The 17773-nt window shown below is 34.7% G+C and overlaps 2 protein-coding genes across 2 annotated transcripts; both read left to right on the forward strand.

Moving 5' to 3' along the window:
* The first annotated feature begins 890 nt into the window (after positions 1-890).
* LOC115969402 (GDP-L-galactose phosphorylase 2-like) lies at positions 891-5227 on the forward strand. The gene is made up of 5 exons (XM_031089030.1): positions 891-1435; positions 2368-2801; positions 3596-3781; positions 3876-4136; positions 4701-5227. The coding sequence occupies exons 1-5, from the start codon at positions 1297-1299 to the stop codon at positions 5034-5036; spliced, it is 1356 nt and encodes a 451-aa protein (XP_030944890.1). The 5' UTR covers positions 891-1296; the 3' UTR covers positions 5037-5227.
* Positions 5228-7580: 2353 nt separating this feature from the next.
* LOC115969047 (protein FATTY ACID EXPORT 2, chloroplastic-like) lies at positions 7581-15977 on the forward strand. Its single transcript, XM_031088606.1, has 3 exons — positions 7581-8174; positions 9743-9877; positions 15449-15977. The coding sequence occupies exons 1-3, from the start codon at positions 7706-7708 to the stop codon at positions 15586-15588; spliced, it is 744 nt and encodes a 247-aa protein (XP_030944466.1). The 5' UTR covers positions 7581-7705; the 3' UTR covers positions 15589-15977.
* Positions 15978-17773: the final 1796 nt, after the last annotated feature.

Raw genomic sequence — 17773 nt, forward strand, 5'->3', positions numbered from 1 at the left:
AATTTTGATAATAGACTTTTAGTTTGAATAGAATTTAAATTTGTTTGAAATTATTGTTAAATATTATTCCTTAGTCAAAACGTGGGTTATATATATATATATATATATATATATATATTTTATAAAATTAATTTACTAATTAGTGAGAGTAGCCACTAGGCATTCTAAACCCAACTTTTATTATACTTGAGGAAAAAACAAAAACAAAAACAAAAACATGGGTTGTGTGGGATTTAAGTTTAGAAATTTTTAATAATAGACTTTTAGTTTAAATAGAATTTATATTTGTTTTAAATTATTGTTAAATCTTATACCTTAGTCAAAAGGTGAGCTTTTTTGTATTTATAAAATTAATTTACTAATTAATGAGAGTAGTCATTTGGTGCAACCATAACTTTTAAGTTCAATTTTTATTATATGGTAAATACTATATATGATATTATATGATATGATATGATGTGAGATATAGGAGAGAAGATAATAATAATTGAAACAAAAAGCAATTGATAAAGTCTCTGATGATTGAATAAGAGATTAGGGGTTCAATTCTCACCTATATCAAAAACTGATTTATGTCTTGGTTTGATGATAAAGAGATAGAACAGATATTATAGGTTGAAATTCTCTTATAAAAAAAAAAAAAAAGCAACTCATATGCCTGTCCACCGCTTAAAGAAAGATCAAAGGTTTTTCTCATAAAAAAAAAAAAAAGAAAGATCAAAGGTCCAACAAACGCTGGATGATCTCTGGCGATTACGAAACACGTAGTTGACATCTTAAGTTAAAGTGCTCCCTAACCCATTCTAATACTTTCCCATCCCAAAGACTATAAATATGAAGTAGTAATTTTCTTCGGGACTTGTGGTACTCTATAAAAAAAAGGAGGGCAACCGCACCGCCACACAAACCATTGAAAGACCAAGAAGAAGAAGAGAAGCAGAGAAAGACACGGAAAGGCAGGCGCTAAGAGACTTTGAGAAAATAGCAAAGACTTGGTTGCTCGCAGCCGCAGGGAGAAAAGAACTCTAATAACTCACAGAAACCCAGAACAAGAAACCCTTCCCATTAGGCACAAGAGACCCTTCTCTTGTTTTTAAGTAGTAGAAACTGTGAAACTTTTTTTTTTTTTTTTTTTCCCTCTTTGGGCTTCTTTCTTTTTAGTACCTACTCGTTTTGTTCACAAATATCCATATATACATGTACTTATTTTTTGTGTTATATTACAAATATATACACACAAGAAGAGGGAGAGTCGGAAGTCTTGGTTTTGGTGTGTGTAATTGAGAAGGGTTCAAGATGATGACGAGGGTGCTGACTATCAAGAGGGTTCCAACAGTGGTTTCGAATTACCAGGAGGACAGTAATAATGAAGATAATAATTCTGAGAGAGCCTTAGGGTGCACAAGGAATTGCCTGGGAAAGTGCTGCTTACCTGGTATGTATGTATAAAATAATGCATGATTGCATGTACTTTTCAATTTTATTGTATAAGTTATTTCTCTTTGATTGTTTTGGAGCAAAGTCACTTCTAGATTAAGTTATTTGTTTGCTGCCCTCAAAATAAGTTATTTGATTAATTGTTAGTAATTTTTTTTTTTTTTAGTTTTTTAAATATGAGTCTTGCTCTTAAAGAAAAAAGTCTAAGAGGAAGAGAAAACTTAGGTGGAGAAAGATTTATCATTTAATTGGATTTTAAGGACGCTTTTAATTTTATTGTTAATTTTATTTTTTTATTATTGTAAAATTTTTATTATTACTATTATAATATAAAGTCCATTTGAAGGTTTTTATTTTTTGGAAAAATTATTATTGATTTGTTGAAAATGTTAAAGTATATATAGTTATAGACTTATAGCTAATTAAGGAAAAAAATAACATTAACAAATAAACTAAAAATTTAAATGAAAATAAAGCTATTACTGATTAAGCATTTACTTATTTTTCAAATTTGACTAGTCAGCATGCCAAAGAGACTTTTAGCTTAACTTATGTTTAAACTTCTTTCAGGAAAACCATATATTTGTACATAAACTAAGCTAAGAGTCTGGTTGTTTGGTATCCGAGGAAAAAATTAGAAAAATAAAATTGAATTTAGTGATGTTATCCATTTAATTAAATTGGAAATATGGAAGGGTTATTTCTAATAAATTTTTATTTATGAATAATAAGTTAAATATGATAAGCAAGCAAAAGAACATACTTTTTTTTTTTTTTGACAAAAGCAAAAGAACATACTGAAAATGATTGCAAAAGACATTTTTAAAATTACGTTTTTGTCGAAACAAGCATCTACCATGTTCATTGTTATGTTAATTTTTTCTTAGCAAATTGTTTGTTTATTGGGTCTTAATTATTTCTGGTTTTCAGTCTCAAAGCTTCCTCTATATACGTTCAAGATAGACACAGAGCATCCTATTGAAGATGGAAATGTGAATGTGAATTCGTCTGAAGAACTACCTCAGGTATTTTTCCTTCACAATTTGTTGCTTGGACAGTGGGAGGATCGAATGAGGCGTGGTCTTTTTCGCTACGACGTAACCAATTGTGAGACAAAGGTTATCCCTCGGAAATACGGATTTATTGCCCAGCTAAACGAAGGTCGCCACCTGAAGAAACGGCTCACTGAATTTCGGGTCGACCAGGTTCTTCAGCCCTTTAATGACAGTAAATTCAACTTCACCAAAGTTGGCCAAGAAGAAGTGCTGTTCAGGTTTGAACCAAGCAATGACAACAAGAGCCACTTCTTCCCTAGCGCAGATATAGCTTCAGATATGAACTCTCCTAGCGTTATTGCCATCAATGTAAGCACAATGATCTATAACAAAAGTAGCTACTTTATTCTTTTGTTAGATTATAGGGAAAATTATAAATTACAACCTTAAAGTTTTAGGTGATTGAATTTTACATCCTGAAGTTTCAAAATTTGAATTTTACCCTTTGAAGTTTGGAGTGTTTGGATTTCATACCTTAACGTTTCAAAACTTAGATTTTACCCCTTAAAATTTAGGGTTGTTTGGATTTTATTCTCCCAAATTTTGAAATTTTAGAGTGTAAGATTCAAACACCTCAAAATTTTAGGGAGTAAAATCCAAACATTCCTAAAATATAGAAGATAAAATCCAAATTCTGAAACATCAAGGTGTAAAATCCAAATATTACCAAATGTCAAGGGGTAAAATCTAAGTTCTAAAATTTCAGGATGTAAAATTCAATTACCTCCAAACTTTAGGGATGTAATTTACAATTTACCCTAGATTATATATGAACTTATTTATATGCCTTTTAATGTTCTACTTGGATCTTTACTTTGTGTTTGAACGAAGTCCTTTAGTCTGAAAATTTATCATTCACTAAAAACTGAATAAAATATAATTATACATAGAAAAAAAAATTGAGGCTTTAAAAAGTTTTTGTCACTCCAACTTTCACCTGAGCCATTCTTTGAACTTACTTAATAAGGGTGATACATAAACAAATAAATTAGAAAGCTAAAAGAAAGAATCTCTGACATAGGGACAAAAGAATTTTGATTATACTTGTTCTATATATACTCGTCTTGACTATAACTGGGGTATGAACTTAATTTGTTTTTCAGGTTAGCCCTATTGAGTATGGACATATTCTAATGATACCTCGGCTTCTCGACTACTTGCCACAGAGGGTCGACCATAAGAGCTTCTTATTTGCAGTTCATATGGCTAGAGAAGCAGCAGATCCCTTGTTTAGAGTGGGTTACAACAGCTTGGGTGCTTTTGCCACTATTAACCACCTGCACTACCAAGTACCTATCTTTTCCTATCCAATTGGCCTATTTATTCATTTCTGATACAAGATCAAATAGATTCAAATTTTGTTATTGTTGTACTTGTTTACAGGCATATTACTTGGCAGTGACCTTACCAGTTGAGAAAGCTCCAAACCGAAGAGTAGGTGGGGAGAAGGGGCTGTGCGATAAAGGAGTGGTTGTTTCAGAGCTGTGGAATTATCCAACACGAGGTCTTGTTTTCGAGGGTGGAAATACGATAAGGGATTTTTCTGATGTAGTTGCTAATTCTTGCATTTGCCTTCAGAACAAAAATATCCCTTTCAATGTGCTCATCTCAGATTGTGGGAAAAGGATCTTTTTGTTTCCCCAGGTATTGTTATTTCTTATAACCACATTTGCTGACTTCGTATGTTCTTAGTGGCTTTGTGGGGTTTAATTCTGTTCAGGCTTCTCCTTTTATCGAAACACTCATTTGTGACTCATTAAAATTAGACTAATGTTAAGGATATAACACATTTTCACAAATTTTAAAGTAATTTGTTGTGATTGAAATAACATTTCTTTTACTTGGTTAATCACTGATGCTATTTTTATTATACTGCAATCACAACATTTCACATTTAATCATTTTGAAAAACATTGTGTACCTAAATTTATTATTAAAATTACTTGGTTTTTGTATGTTTTGTGCCACGACATGCCCAAAGGTGATACTTTGTTGAGTGTCTCTCAATAATATTTGAGCTTTTGTCAGGACTCTTATAACTCAAAATGTCAATTTTTGGTATTTTTTAAAAGGATAAGCAGGATTTGAAATCCCCCTCCCCACTAGTTATAACAACTGAATTACATAATAATATTAATACTTGTTTTGTTTTGTTTTGTTTTTTTTTGGGCGAAAGAACTGATATTGTTGCTTCACGTGTATGTTCAGTGTTTTGCTGAGAAACAAGCACTTGGAGAAGTGAGCCAGGAGATATTGGACACTCAAGTAAATCCAGCAGTATGGGAGATCAGCGGACACATAGTGCTTAAAAGAAGGAAGGATTTTGATGATGCATCAGAGGCGTATGCATGGAGACTTCTTGCTGAGGTTTCTTTATCAGAAGCAAGTTTTCAAGAGGTGAAGGATTATGTATTTGAAGCAGCAAGGTTGCAGAAGGCAAATGTGGAAGAGAACAACATAAACGAAAAAGAATCTCTTTACAAGCCACCTGCTCGTAGTCCAGCTGCCCCACATTTACCTCGAGACTGTTCAGTTCATCAATGACAGGTTCTTCTTTGGCTGGCTTGCTACAATAAAATGTTGCCTATTTTGCAAAGAAACTACAATAATTTGTTGTTGCTCGTAAATCGCAATTAGATGTCTAGTAGCTTTTTCATAGTTAGACACTGTTGCTATTGTACATGTATATACTGGACACTATATATTCAGCAGGAAATAGTGTTGAAAACGTTGGGTTAATGGGGTTTCTGACAATTATTCAGAACTTTGTGTTGCCTTATGATCTTATCAGCGGTATATTTCACGTTTTTCTATTGCCTTTTCATCCACTTGATTGTGGCTTGAATCAAGACATACCAACCATTCTTGAATCAAATCTTACTAAGGTTTCCATGGATTAATTCTTTAGTATATAAATATAAACCTACACCATACAAACAATACATTGAAAATACATAGGTTTTATTCAGAACTTTCTTTTTTGTTTTGGATTTTTTAAAGATGGTATATTAGAATTACGTTTTTGTAGCTTTTAATTAGTAGTGTTTCTTCAGTTGTTCCAAATTCCTACACTCAGAGCATGCTTTGGTGTTTTTCTCTGCTCTACTCTAGCAACACACCAAACCTAGCTACTCAAGTCTCAAGGACCATTCCTTTACATTTTTCAATGAGATCGACCCTTTCCAGCACCTTACTCATCATAATTGATCAACTTTTGTCCAAAAGGTAGAGTGAGCAATCAGCTCGATCAAACCAAAGTCAATTTTGAGGATCTCCCATTCTTACAACCCTTCAGAAGATTTTGCTTGTCGTACCATGCCCCAACTTTAGTCACACACCCAGCCATGCTGGTTATTCATATAGCCACCGCTCGTTAAGACAACGTTGCTCACTTGGGATCACTTGCTCAGCCACGTCAGCCAGTCCGTTTGGATTGAGCTTATTGTTGCTGAAACTGAAAACTGAAAAACTGTAGCAAAATAATTTTTAAATGTGTGAATAGTATCGTGGGATCCATTTTTAATATTTTTAATGCGTGAACAGTACATGAACAGTATATGAACAGTGAACCCATGTGAGGTTACTGTTCACGTGTAAAAAAAAAAAAAAGGCAAAACATGGAACTGAAAACGCAAGAATAAGCACTCCCCAAACACTCACATAATTGACACAAAAGTATCTACCAAATCAACTGCTACATCATTGCCATGCAAGTGATCCCAAGTGACATATAATTGGACCTTCAATACCATCACATCAACACAAGCACGTTTTTGATTGGTTGAGTCTATAGGCTACCTCTCCTGGGTCCACTTGTGTAGATTAATATTGTAGATTAATATTAAAAGTATCTGATAAAATGCATTTTACACCCTATTTTAATCAAGTCATTTTAATCTACAATTTTAAAAATTGTTATTTTAGTCCATTAACTTTGATAACGCACACTCTCAAAAAAAAAACTTTTATAACACAATCACTTTATTTTTTTGATCTACTACCACTAATAATTTTCAGTTAACACCCTTAAAACAACGTTGTTTCACATTGTTAACAATAAAAAAATCATTTCAAAGATTATTTTATTAGGTTATTCTATGGACTAAAATGACAATTTTTTAAACTTAGCAAACTAAAATGATAGTTGTTAAAAGTTAAAAGACTAAAATGACAATTTATCAAAGTTAATAAACTAAAATGATAATTTTTAAACACAATGGACTAATAAAATGATATTTGATCAAAGCTATAGGGCCTAAAGTGTATTTTTAACCCAGAATAAAGAGACAGAGCATGATCTAGCCCAATAATGCTAGGATCACAAAAAAACCAAAACTCTTCAGTATAACGAGTCATGAGTGTTGAAGTTATAGACCCACCATTTTTACTTCATCACTTAGAGCATCCATATTGGTAGTGCTAAATAACTATATTGTTATTTTTAGCGCCACCAAATACCAAAATGTGCCCTACAATGATGGAACCAAAACCATATTTTTTGGCATCCACATTGATTGGTAAAAGTAGCTGTGCACTGTAATTGAAAGATTAAAAAAAAAATTGTATTTGTGTTCACACTACTTTTGATTATTTTACTCATTTTATTTTTTTCATTTATTCTTATTTCTCTTTTTCTGCGTTCACATTACTATCGTTTGTGCATTCACACTTCTTTCCCTCATTTTTTTTCTTTTTTTTATATAGCATTCACACTGCTATATATTGTTTGTGCCTTCACACTATTGTTATTTTTTCTTATATTTTTTTCTTTTCTTATATATTTTTTTATTTGTGTGTTCACACTGCTAGTAATAGATATATTATTTTATTGTAATGTTTATAGTATTTTATTGTGTTAAAACCTAAAATAAATCCACTTATGCTAGATGTTTTGTAAAGTAAATAGGTAAAATAGATAAAATAATGTTTTATAAAGTAAGTAGATAAAATAGATAAAATAGTTTTTTATGATACTAAATAGCTAAAAAAATGGTTCCACCAATGTTGATGCTTTTACAACTTATCACGGGCTGAAATCATGGGTTTTGCTGTGCTACTAGGAATTTGTGTGGGCTGCTGCAGTAAAGTTTCAACTGGGTCAGGACAATAGATGGCAGATCGGGCCGAGGCCCATGTCCAACAAGACAACTAGTTCGTGTCTCAGAATCGAAGAAACTAGAAGGAGACACACACACGTACACACATAAACGAAAATGGGGGAAGTGTTATTGGGAGTGGGTGTTTGTCAGAGTCAGTCCTCTCTACTAGTGGTCCGATCCAAGGTTGGATTTCGATCACTGCGTAAAACCCACAACAACAGTCTTAGCAGAAGTACCCTTCGTTGTTCAACCCCAACCCAGCTCTCGAAATCGCCATCTTCCTGTGGATTTGGTGGTGTCAGATTGGATCTTCAACGACACTGCGTTTTGGCTTCTGGGGCTGTCTCTTCTGACCCTCTTCAAGCGTCCACCGTCTTTACTGTAGACTCTATACAACCTGATATCGGTGGTGGAGGAGACAGAGGCGGTTTTGGTGACAAAGGCGGTGGCGGTGGCGGTGGTGGAGGCGACGGTGACAACAACAGCAAGGGCGACGACGAAGGCGAAGAACAAAACAGCAAGAAAATGGGGTCCATGTCCATGTCTCAGAAATTAACTCTTGGATATGCTGCACTTGTTGGAGGTACAAATAAAATTTTATATATTTATATTTCAAAATTTCTCTAGCAGTTGATACATGAGATATCTGTTTATATTAGGATTGAGTTGGAAATGGAATTAGTTTCCTAAAGTTGTTAGATTACTCGATTGCATAAAGGTTTACTGCTTTGTACCATTTCAGACCACCGAATTTGGTCTTGGGTTGATTACTGATCTTTTTGATAGGTAATATAGGATTTGAACTTATGGTGTCTACTCTATGATGATTGCCTTTTATTATCTATGCAAGACATCAATTGGTTTTTGGCGTGGGCGGGATTTGAACCCGAGACCCTTATTCAAGCTAAGGGGAACTCACCATGCAAGATTGATGTTGATCATCATGGCCTTTGTAGATTATTTTTGAGGCATATCTCACTTATGGAATAATTTATGTAGTTGTATATCTCTTTCGTTATAGTCTGTTTGCCTTGATTATATGTTCGGCTATAGAGGTAAAAATAAAATTTTAAAAAGTAAAGATTGTGCGTGCATGTAATTGAATGGGGGAAGATAGGGGTGGATGGTGTACAATAGTTGGTCGAGGGAGCATGGGTTTAGTTTATGGTGGAGTATCAGAGCATGGTGGGATAGTTTTTTTTCTGGCATATGGCTTTTAAGGCAGGCGAGGGAAATCAAATAATATTTTGGTATGATCTTTGGAGTGGACACCTTTTTCAAAAGGATTTATACCCTGATCTGTTTGAGTGTGCAGTCGACAAGGAAGCTTTAGTTGCTGATGTGTTGGATTCTCTGTTGAACAAGGAGGTTAGGAGTTGGAATTTGCAGTTCCATGGTGACTTTCATGATCAGGACAGTGTATTCCTTTCTTGATCACATTAATTCCCCTGGTGTCTAGGGAAGAAATAGATGATAGAATGACATGGATATTGAATGGGAGTGGCAATTTTGCTGTTCTGTCTTGCTACAAGACCATTCGTGGCATCCGCAATCATTCTTTTCCCTGTAAGAGTATTTCGTGTGTTAAGCTCCAAAAGAGTCTTGTTCTTCTTGTGGAGAGCGTTTCTCATTAGTAAGTTTGTGTTGTATATGCCAGTGTAGTGGGGAAACGTTGAACCATCTTTTACTTCAATGTGATGTGGCAAATGCTTTGTGAAGTGAAATGTTTCGGATGCTTTGGATTTAGTGGTTGATGCAGATGACTTTTGCAAATCTATTATTTGGTTGGAGAAATTGGTTTGGGAAACATTCTTTGGATGTAAGGAATTTGATGCTGGCATGCATGAGGTGGATAGCGTGAAGAGAGCAAAATAGTCATATGTTTAAGGATGTTGAGAGATTTCTTGATCACTTGAAGTCCTTGTTGATGCGTACTTTGTTTGATTGGTCTCAGGCTTGGGGTTTTACACATTGTTCTTCTATTCTTGAGTTCTAAAACCCTTTAAGATCTTCTATTTGATATCCGTGTAATTTATTAAGATATTTTGTGTTCACCATTGCGACCATAAAGTATTTTTCATTTTCAACAAAACTCTTGTTACTTATCAAAAAAATGTGCATGTAATAGAATTTTGGTTTACATTTCAACAGTGGGTGGTGTTATGGGCTATTTGAAGAGTGGCAGCCAGAAGTCACTGTTGGCAGGAGGAATATCTGCCTCACTGCTATATTATGTTTTTTCTCAGCTTCCTGTGAGACCTGTTCTTGCATCATCCGTGGGGCTTGGTAAGACACAATTATACTCTTCTTAGTTATCTTAAATTTTCTATATTCGATAGTTCAAAAGATGATGCTATGAATTAATGGATAAGACCTGCTTATTGGTGTTTTTCACCAGCATTTTCCTTTTAATCTTCTTATAAATAATGCACAATTAGTCCCCAGTGTACCAGAGCTTTACCTCCTTCTCTGTTCTATAAATTAACTATTACTTGTCGGGAAAAAGAATGCACAATTAGTGACTTCACTTTGATTAGAATTTTGATGTAAGTCTCTTGAGAACAAATATCAACGCATTCACTTTCAAAAAAAAAAAAAAAAAAAAGAGAAAGAGTTGTAATGGCTATTATTGGTTATTTTACTTTTTAATGGTTCTGTTAGTCCCTATAAACATCTGTTATAATATCTTAATAATTATAAGTAAATAATGCTTTTCTCTTGCAAAAAAAGTATCATTATTCATTAATTCCCCTTATTTAGACCTGAAGAAACTGCATACTTAATAACTGATCACTTAAAAAATAGAAATTAAAGAAAAGGACCTAAAATTTAAATATTAAAAAGATAAGAAGTTAGTGAATATATAGGCAAATACAATTAAGAGATGCCATTTGGTTCAAAGACCATTGGCACATTCTGAATTGAAATATTTAATATGCCTAGTGAAGCTTGGAACTTTTGGGCAAACTACCATTTAACAAATAAGGTACAATCTTCTAGAGACACATTTTGTTACATGTAAAAAAATTAGTAACTCCACTACACAGTACACACATATTCCTATAATCCCCTTATGCATCAAACAATAGGTCATTCATTTAATGATCCAAGCTCGAGCAACATAGCTATAGAACCCATTTAGGAAGGACTCCAAAGTCAAACAGAGTGTAATTTCATCACATCATCATACACGGAATAAGCAACAAGTTATCAAGATATGCAGTGCTAATGCAAGGGCTGTGTAAAACCCATCACCAATGCTCATTAGCAAAAGCAATACCAATTTACAGAGTGTTGTATTGCATTGTACCCCATTTTTTTATATACTTATTAACAAATCTGTTAAAACAAGAAAGCATAGGGTTTTACCCTAGTACATGGGATTTATGCTAAAATAAAACTGAAAATTTAAATTCAACGTAAACTTCCAAAAATTTAACAAATTTATAAATTCATGAAAACTCAATGAAGAATCTGAGGTCAGTCGGTCACGGCCTGCATCCACTCAAAAACAGTCTTAGGAATAGATGCTTCAAATTCTCTATTGTTGTCTCCTTTTCCTCAAAGGTACACCCATTTCTCTCTTTCCAAATATGCAACTTCAAACATTTATGAATAACTTTTGGACTTTACAAATCTTGATGCATTCCCCAACATCCTTTCCAAAATGCCAGCAATTCAATCACCATTTGTGGCATAACCCAATTAATTCCAACCAAACAGAAGACCGTACTCCATTACAAATTAGCTATTAGGCAATGTAGGAACAAATAATAAATCAATTTCCCATCCTCCTTTTTTTTTATAGGAAATAAAAGTTTTATTGATAGCAAAATTGCAATGTGTTTACGATTGTAAACTCACAGCAATGAAAAAACTACATTCAAATCAAAAGGAAAATCTAACAGAAATAATGAAATCAAACAAGGAAATACAATGTGTGAGACTCCAAATACGAGACCACTCAAATAAAGTCCTAGCTAGCAAAGTCTTCAACAAATCAATAGGTCTCTCAATGTCCTCAAAAGTTCGGCATTGCGTTCCTTCCATACTAACTACATTAGACATACTAGTACCTTATTCCAAACATTTGAAAAATAATTCCCCAAACATTTGAAAAATAATTCCCCAACCAATTCCTCCAAGCAAAAAGAAGAGAGACAACTGTTCTTGGCATCATCCACTGAACCCCAAACATAAAAAAAAACCTCACTCCACAAAGCATGAGCAATCTTACAATGGAGAAAAAGATGATCCACAGTTTCCTCATCACACCGACATAGGCAACAACAATTAACAAGAGGCAAGTTCTTCTTGATAAGGTTATCTACTGTAAGAATACCACCCACCTTGCACGTGTAATTGTACCCTGTTCTTCCATAGACAAAAAAGTGATAGATCTTTGTTTGGGTGGGGGAGTGGTCTCTTCGATGCCCATGTGCTTGAAATTTTTACATCAAAACAAACAGGGTCTAATGGTATTTTTGGAATTGAGTTAGTTTATAATTTTCTAGAAGATTTCCTATGTGTCCAAGACTCCTTTTTTTTTTTTTTTTTTTTTTTTTTTTTATTCCAGTATTAGGCTTTGAGGAAGCTTTTTTTTTTTTTTTTGATAATTCAATATTTACAAGTACAACGGGAGAGGGGAGATTTGAGTCCTCGATGTCTCTATTGGAAACACCAAAAGGTGCCCAATCAGTTGAGCTACAAGGCTCTTTGGCTTTAATTAGCAATTATTAACTTTACTAACCAGAGAGATTATTTTGGTGTAATGAGGTAGTTTGAGAAGTAGCATTTGGTATTATGTCACAACCCCTACTAAAATACAATTGTGTTGATTGACATGCATTTGGTGAGATATAACGGTTGAGATAGGTAAATTCGTGAGAGGAAGATGGGGGAGGAACTTGAGAGAAGAAAGAGGAGAAGAGTCGTTGGTTTACCTCATGGAATTTATTTGTGGGTCTAGAGGTTGAAACAAAATAATTAACAAGGATGAGAAGCTTTTTATTTTAATTGAGAATGAAAGATTTGAAAATTATCTAATCCTGGCTTATTTGTAGAGGTTATAGAGAACTTATTTGATGAATTTAGTACAAAGTGTAATTAACAAACAAGGGGAAAAATGCATTATGCATTCTCACGCCTCAAAAACAGACTGTACATTTTTTTTTTAGAGTTGCCAAACATAGATTCAACAAACTCAAAAAATTCGAAGAATTGATTAATAGAAAATCTTAGCATTTTGAGTATTGAGGTATATTGTCTTTACTGTGTTCTTTTCTCCCTTTCTAACCAACCAAACCCCCCCCCCCCCAAAGAAAACCCCTGTTCTTCTTCGGCATTCTGTCATTATTCACTGTATTGTTTACATCACTGTTCAGATGCATTGTTCACACTACACTACAGTTCATAACCTGTGAACAAATTCAATCTCGGTCTCTTCTCACATCTTTTATAACCATAAATCAAATCTTTACCTTGTCTTTTCTCGACCAAAATTCTATTCATTCTTTTAATCCTAACCCTTTTTTCTAAATTTTTAAAGCCTAAATCCACAAATTCTCCTAACCCCTAAGCCCTACCACAAACACACGTAGATGAATTCCCCAAATTTTCCTACGTCACATTCATGGGTTGATTTTTATTTTTTAGTATCAAATATATTTATCAAAAAATTTAGGATTAGTAATCCATTTTAGAAATTGAATGGCAATGGAGCACTTATAGTAGGTGAATTGCAATTTGTTAACTACAGAGTGATAAATTGCTCGCGTGGATTGAGACAAGGGGATCCACTATCCCCGCTATTGTTTCTCTTGATAATGGAGGTTCTAAGTAGACTCTTGAAGAAGACAGAGGAGTGTAATCTTATTCGGGGATTCCATGTGGGAGGTGTGAACGCTGTTGGTGTGCATATTTCCCATCTGTTATTTGCTGATGACACTATCTTATTTTGTGATGCCTCTAGGGAACAGTTGCTGTCCATAAGGTTGGTGATGTCTTGTTTTCAGTCTTTTACAGGGTTGAAGGTTAATATCGGGAAAAGTGAGATCGTTCCTGTTGGGGAGGTGAATAATATAGATGTTCTGGCTAATATTCTTCAATGTAGAGTGGGCAGATTGCCTATGAAATATTTGGGGATGCCGTTGGGAACTTCTTTTAAGACAGCTGCGATATGGAATCCTATTTTGGAGAAAATGGAGAAGAAGCTATCTGGGTGGAAGCGGCTCTATTTATCTAAAGGTGGTAGACTCATGCTTATAAAGAGTGCTCTCTCAAGTCTCCCTATGTATTTTTTATCTCTTTTTACTATTCCTAAAGCTGTGGCGGCTAGATTGGAAAGTATTCAGAGGAATTTTCTGTGGGGGTCTTCTGAGGGGAGTTTCAAGTTTCCGTTGGTGGCTTGGGATAAGGTGTGTTCTCCCGTTGAGAGGGGCGGTTTGGGGATAAGAAATGTGGTGTCTTTTAATCAAGCTCTTTTAGGAAAGTGGCTATGGAGATTTGGTCATGAAGCTACCCATCTCTGGAGGAGAGTTATCTCCTCAAAATATGCTGGGGGTTAAGCGGGGTGGTGCACTAAAGTCTGCAGGAGGGCTCATGGTTGTGGTCTTTGGAGAAGCATTAATGAAGGGTGGGAGAGCTTTTCTAAGCATCTGTCCTTTGAAGTGGGTGATGGTGTACTCGTGTCCGCTTTTGGCATGATAGGTGGATTGGTGAGAATTCTTTAAAAGAGCACTATCCTGCGCTTTATGCATGTTCAGCGGTCAAGGATGCTTGCATCTTTGAGGTTTTGTGGGCTCCAGAAGGGGGTTCTGTTAGAGTGTGGAATTTAAGGTTTTATAGAGCGTTTGAAGATTGGGAGTTGGCTGCTTCTTACTCTCTTTTTCAGCTTATCCATCCTCGTATTCCTCGTGGTGATAGGAGAGATACTCTTCGCTGGGGGCTGAAAGGGGATGGGAAGTTCGACACCCGGTCTTACTACCATGAGATTCGGGGTGCCTCGAATTCTTTATTTCCTTGGAAGGGTGTTTGGAAACCAAAGATTCCTAAGCGCGTGGCTTTTTTTCTGTGGACTGCTGCCCATGGTCGGATCCTCACTTTGGATAACCTAATGCTTAAGGGTCGTCCTCTAGCTAATTGGTGTTGTATGTGTTGCTCTGATGGAGAGTCAGTAGACCACTTTCTTCTTCATTGTCCTATTATTCATTCCCTATGGGCTTTCATGCTTCAGGCTTTTGGTATTCATTGGGTTATGCCGGGTTCGGTGGCGGGTTTGTTATCTAGTTGGCATCAATGGCTTGGGAAGCATAATTCGGAAATTTGGAACTTGGTTCCAGGGTGCTTAATGTGGATTGTGTGGCTGGAGCGAAATCGTCGATCTTTTGAAGATAAAGAGAAAATGTTGGAGGAGTTAAAGATTTTATGCCAACGCACTCTAATGGAGTGGTCTCAGTGCTGGGGTTTTACTGAGTGTTCTTCCCTCTCTGAGTTTATGCCTTCCCTTAGCTTAGTTTCCTGACTTCTCTCTTGCTATTGTGTTGTGTAGTGTTGTGCTGTGTTGCTGTTTTGTTGCTGTTGTGTTGTGTTGTTGTTCATCATCATGAACATCTTGTACTTCTCTCTTCTTTTTCTTCCTCTTTAATATAAGTTTTCTATTTACCTATCAAAAAAAACAGAGTGATAAATTGCAGAGGAAGTAAATTTGTGGTTGCACCATGATAATCATATAATTGTACCTTTTTTATTTCTTGATGTGAGGCCTAACCAGAAGTGCTTTTCTGAAAGGGAACTTTGCTTCATTTTCAATCTGCTTTTTGCTTAAGCTAATCTCTATGGTTTTCTCCAAATTTGCAGGCATTTCTGCTGCTCTTCTGGGAGTGATGGGTGCTCGTTTTAAGAAATCAGGGAAGATATTTCCAGCAGGTGTTGTATCTTTAGTTTCACTTATTATGACCGGTGGTTACTTACATGGAATTATGCGAAGTCTACACTAAAAGGTACACGAGTGAGATTCCTGAAGCTATATGGTAGTCACCAAGATCTCTAACATATCTCATTTGGTAAAAAGGATCAGTCGTTTGGCATGTAGACCAGTGCTATAAGAGCAGTTTGAAGTTTTTGTTTGGACCATTGTTCATCTTTTTATGATGTGTGATATCATCTTTAGGCGTGACAAAATAAAGTTTGGACCTTGATTTTTAGGCGGCTTTTGATAACTCTGCTCACAGAATGCATTCCCGTTCTAATAATGTGTTATGATAGAATGCATTTTTATTTTTTGTTTTTAAAGAAATTGCATTTGGTATTATGTTGACTTTTAATGAAATGTAATTATTTGGAATGGTATTGTGTTATGATAAAATATTTTGTTCCCTTGACCATACTGAAACGAATTCTAGTACTGTATTGAGTCCTTTAGTTTAAAGGAAGTTTAGTAGTTAGAGGTCCGCCCTAGCACTATCACACCTTATGTTTGTCGATGAGATTATTGCCTCTTAATGCAGAGGAGCAAGAACTAAGTGTTAGAACATTGGAGCTTTGTTAAGTCTTTCAATGAATCCTTCTACGGTTAAAATATAGATGCAAATTTGAAAATCCAACATGGCATGGATTATTGTCCTTAAGGAAGGCAGCTCAGAGGCATTACTTAGACATACAACCGGTGTCATTACCATTCACTATTTATTATCTATACTACTATTTAAGGGACTTCTTTTGTTTGGATCAGTTTTTTTTTTTTTTTTTTTTTTTTTTTTTTTTTTTTTTCAAAATACCCTTACACCCCTAGGATTAAGTAGAGACAAAAATAAGAGATAGTCTGGTAAAAAAAATATGTCTAACTTGCACTAAAACATTACCTACAAAATAGAACATTCTTCCATTAACCCACTTCTTTAAAGCAACTATACGTTTATTTATTTTTTAATAGAAAAATAAGTTAAAAACTCCATGTTTATACAAAAACAAATCTAAATATAAATATAAATAAAAAATAATAAAAAATAAAAAAACTAAATAGTTATTAAAAAAAAACTAAACTAAATAGGTATATAAAAATAGACATATCATTTCTCATATCTTTAACTCTTACTAAAAAGTTGCCTACAAAATAAGACTATTCCTAAAGATTTTCAAATTGCTTTATCTATTTAAAAATAATAATAATAATAAAACATATACCGTTATTGAAAAAAAAAATCAGTTGTACAACCTCCTTTTTTAAATGACAAAAGCTCGAAAAGTCATCACTATGATTAATCTCGCCTAAGAAAAACAATCTCATCTCTCACTCTCTCTCTCAGTCGCTCTCTTTCATGTCTTGCCTTTTGGCTTTTGGTTCTCTAGTTCTGTTTTTATACCCCCAAAGTCCACCGACTTTCAGTAGTGCTTCCGTCCCGTGCCAAACCCAAGTGGGTTTTGGTCGGCCACCACTCTAGCCACAGGTCAAAAATAAGGTCATATTCCATGGGCCTTTTCTCTCTTGAACCCACAATTCATTTCATCACCTCTCTCTTCAATTCATTTCATCACTCCTTTCATGGCTTTTCTTCGTACCCATTTGGACAAGTGACATGGTCCACCATGAGGATTGTATAATTTCTCCCACATTTTAGTCATATAAAGTTATAAACAACTTCAAACTTCTACCCAATAAATTTAAATCTCCCCATTATCAACCCTATGTATTTTTGTAATTGGAAAATGTAGTAATGCCAAATTATAATGGATTCAAATTATTAAACTTTACATAAAATAAAAAATAAAAATAGAAAAGCCTCTAAGCATGCGCGTGAGAGCGTGCTAAGAGGCTAGTTAATCATTAATCCATTTTCAAAACCCAGGATAAACAACCTCCTTTTTTAAATGACAAAAGCTCGAAAAGTCGTCACTATGATTAATCTCACCTAAGAAAAACTCTCTCTTCTCTCTCTCTCTCTTGTCTTGCATTTTGGCTTTTGGTTCTCTAGTTCTGTTTTTATACCCCCAAAGTCCACTGACATTCAGTAGTGCTTCCATCCTGTGCCAAACCCGAGTGGGTTTTGGTCGGCCACCACTCTAGCCACAAGCCAAAAATAAGGTCATGTTCCATGGGCCTTTTCTCTCTTGAACCCACAATTCATTTCATCACCTCTCTCTTCAATTCTTTACTGTATGAGTCTTTCTTCTTACAGATCTCAA

This window comes from Quercus lobata, chromosome 11 (genome assembly GCF_001633185.2).
Source record: "Quercus lobata isolate SW786 chromosome 11, ValleyOak3.0 Primary Assembly, whole genome shotgun sequence".
NCBI classification, from domain to species: Eukaryota; Viridiplantae; Streptophyta; class Magnoliopsida; order Fagales; family Fagaceae; genus Quercus; species Quercus lobata.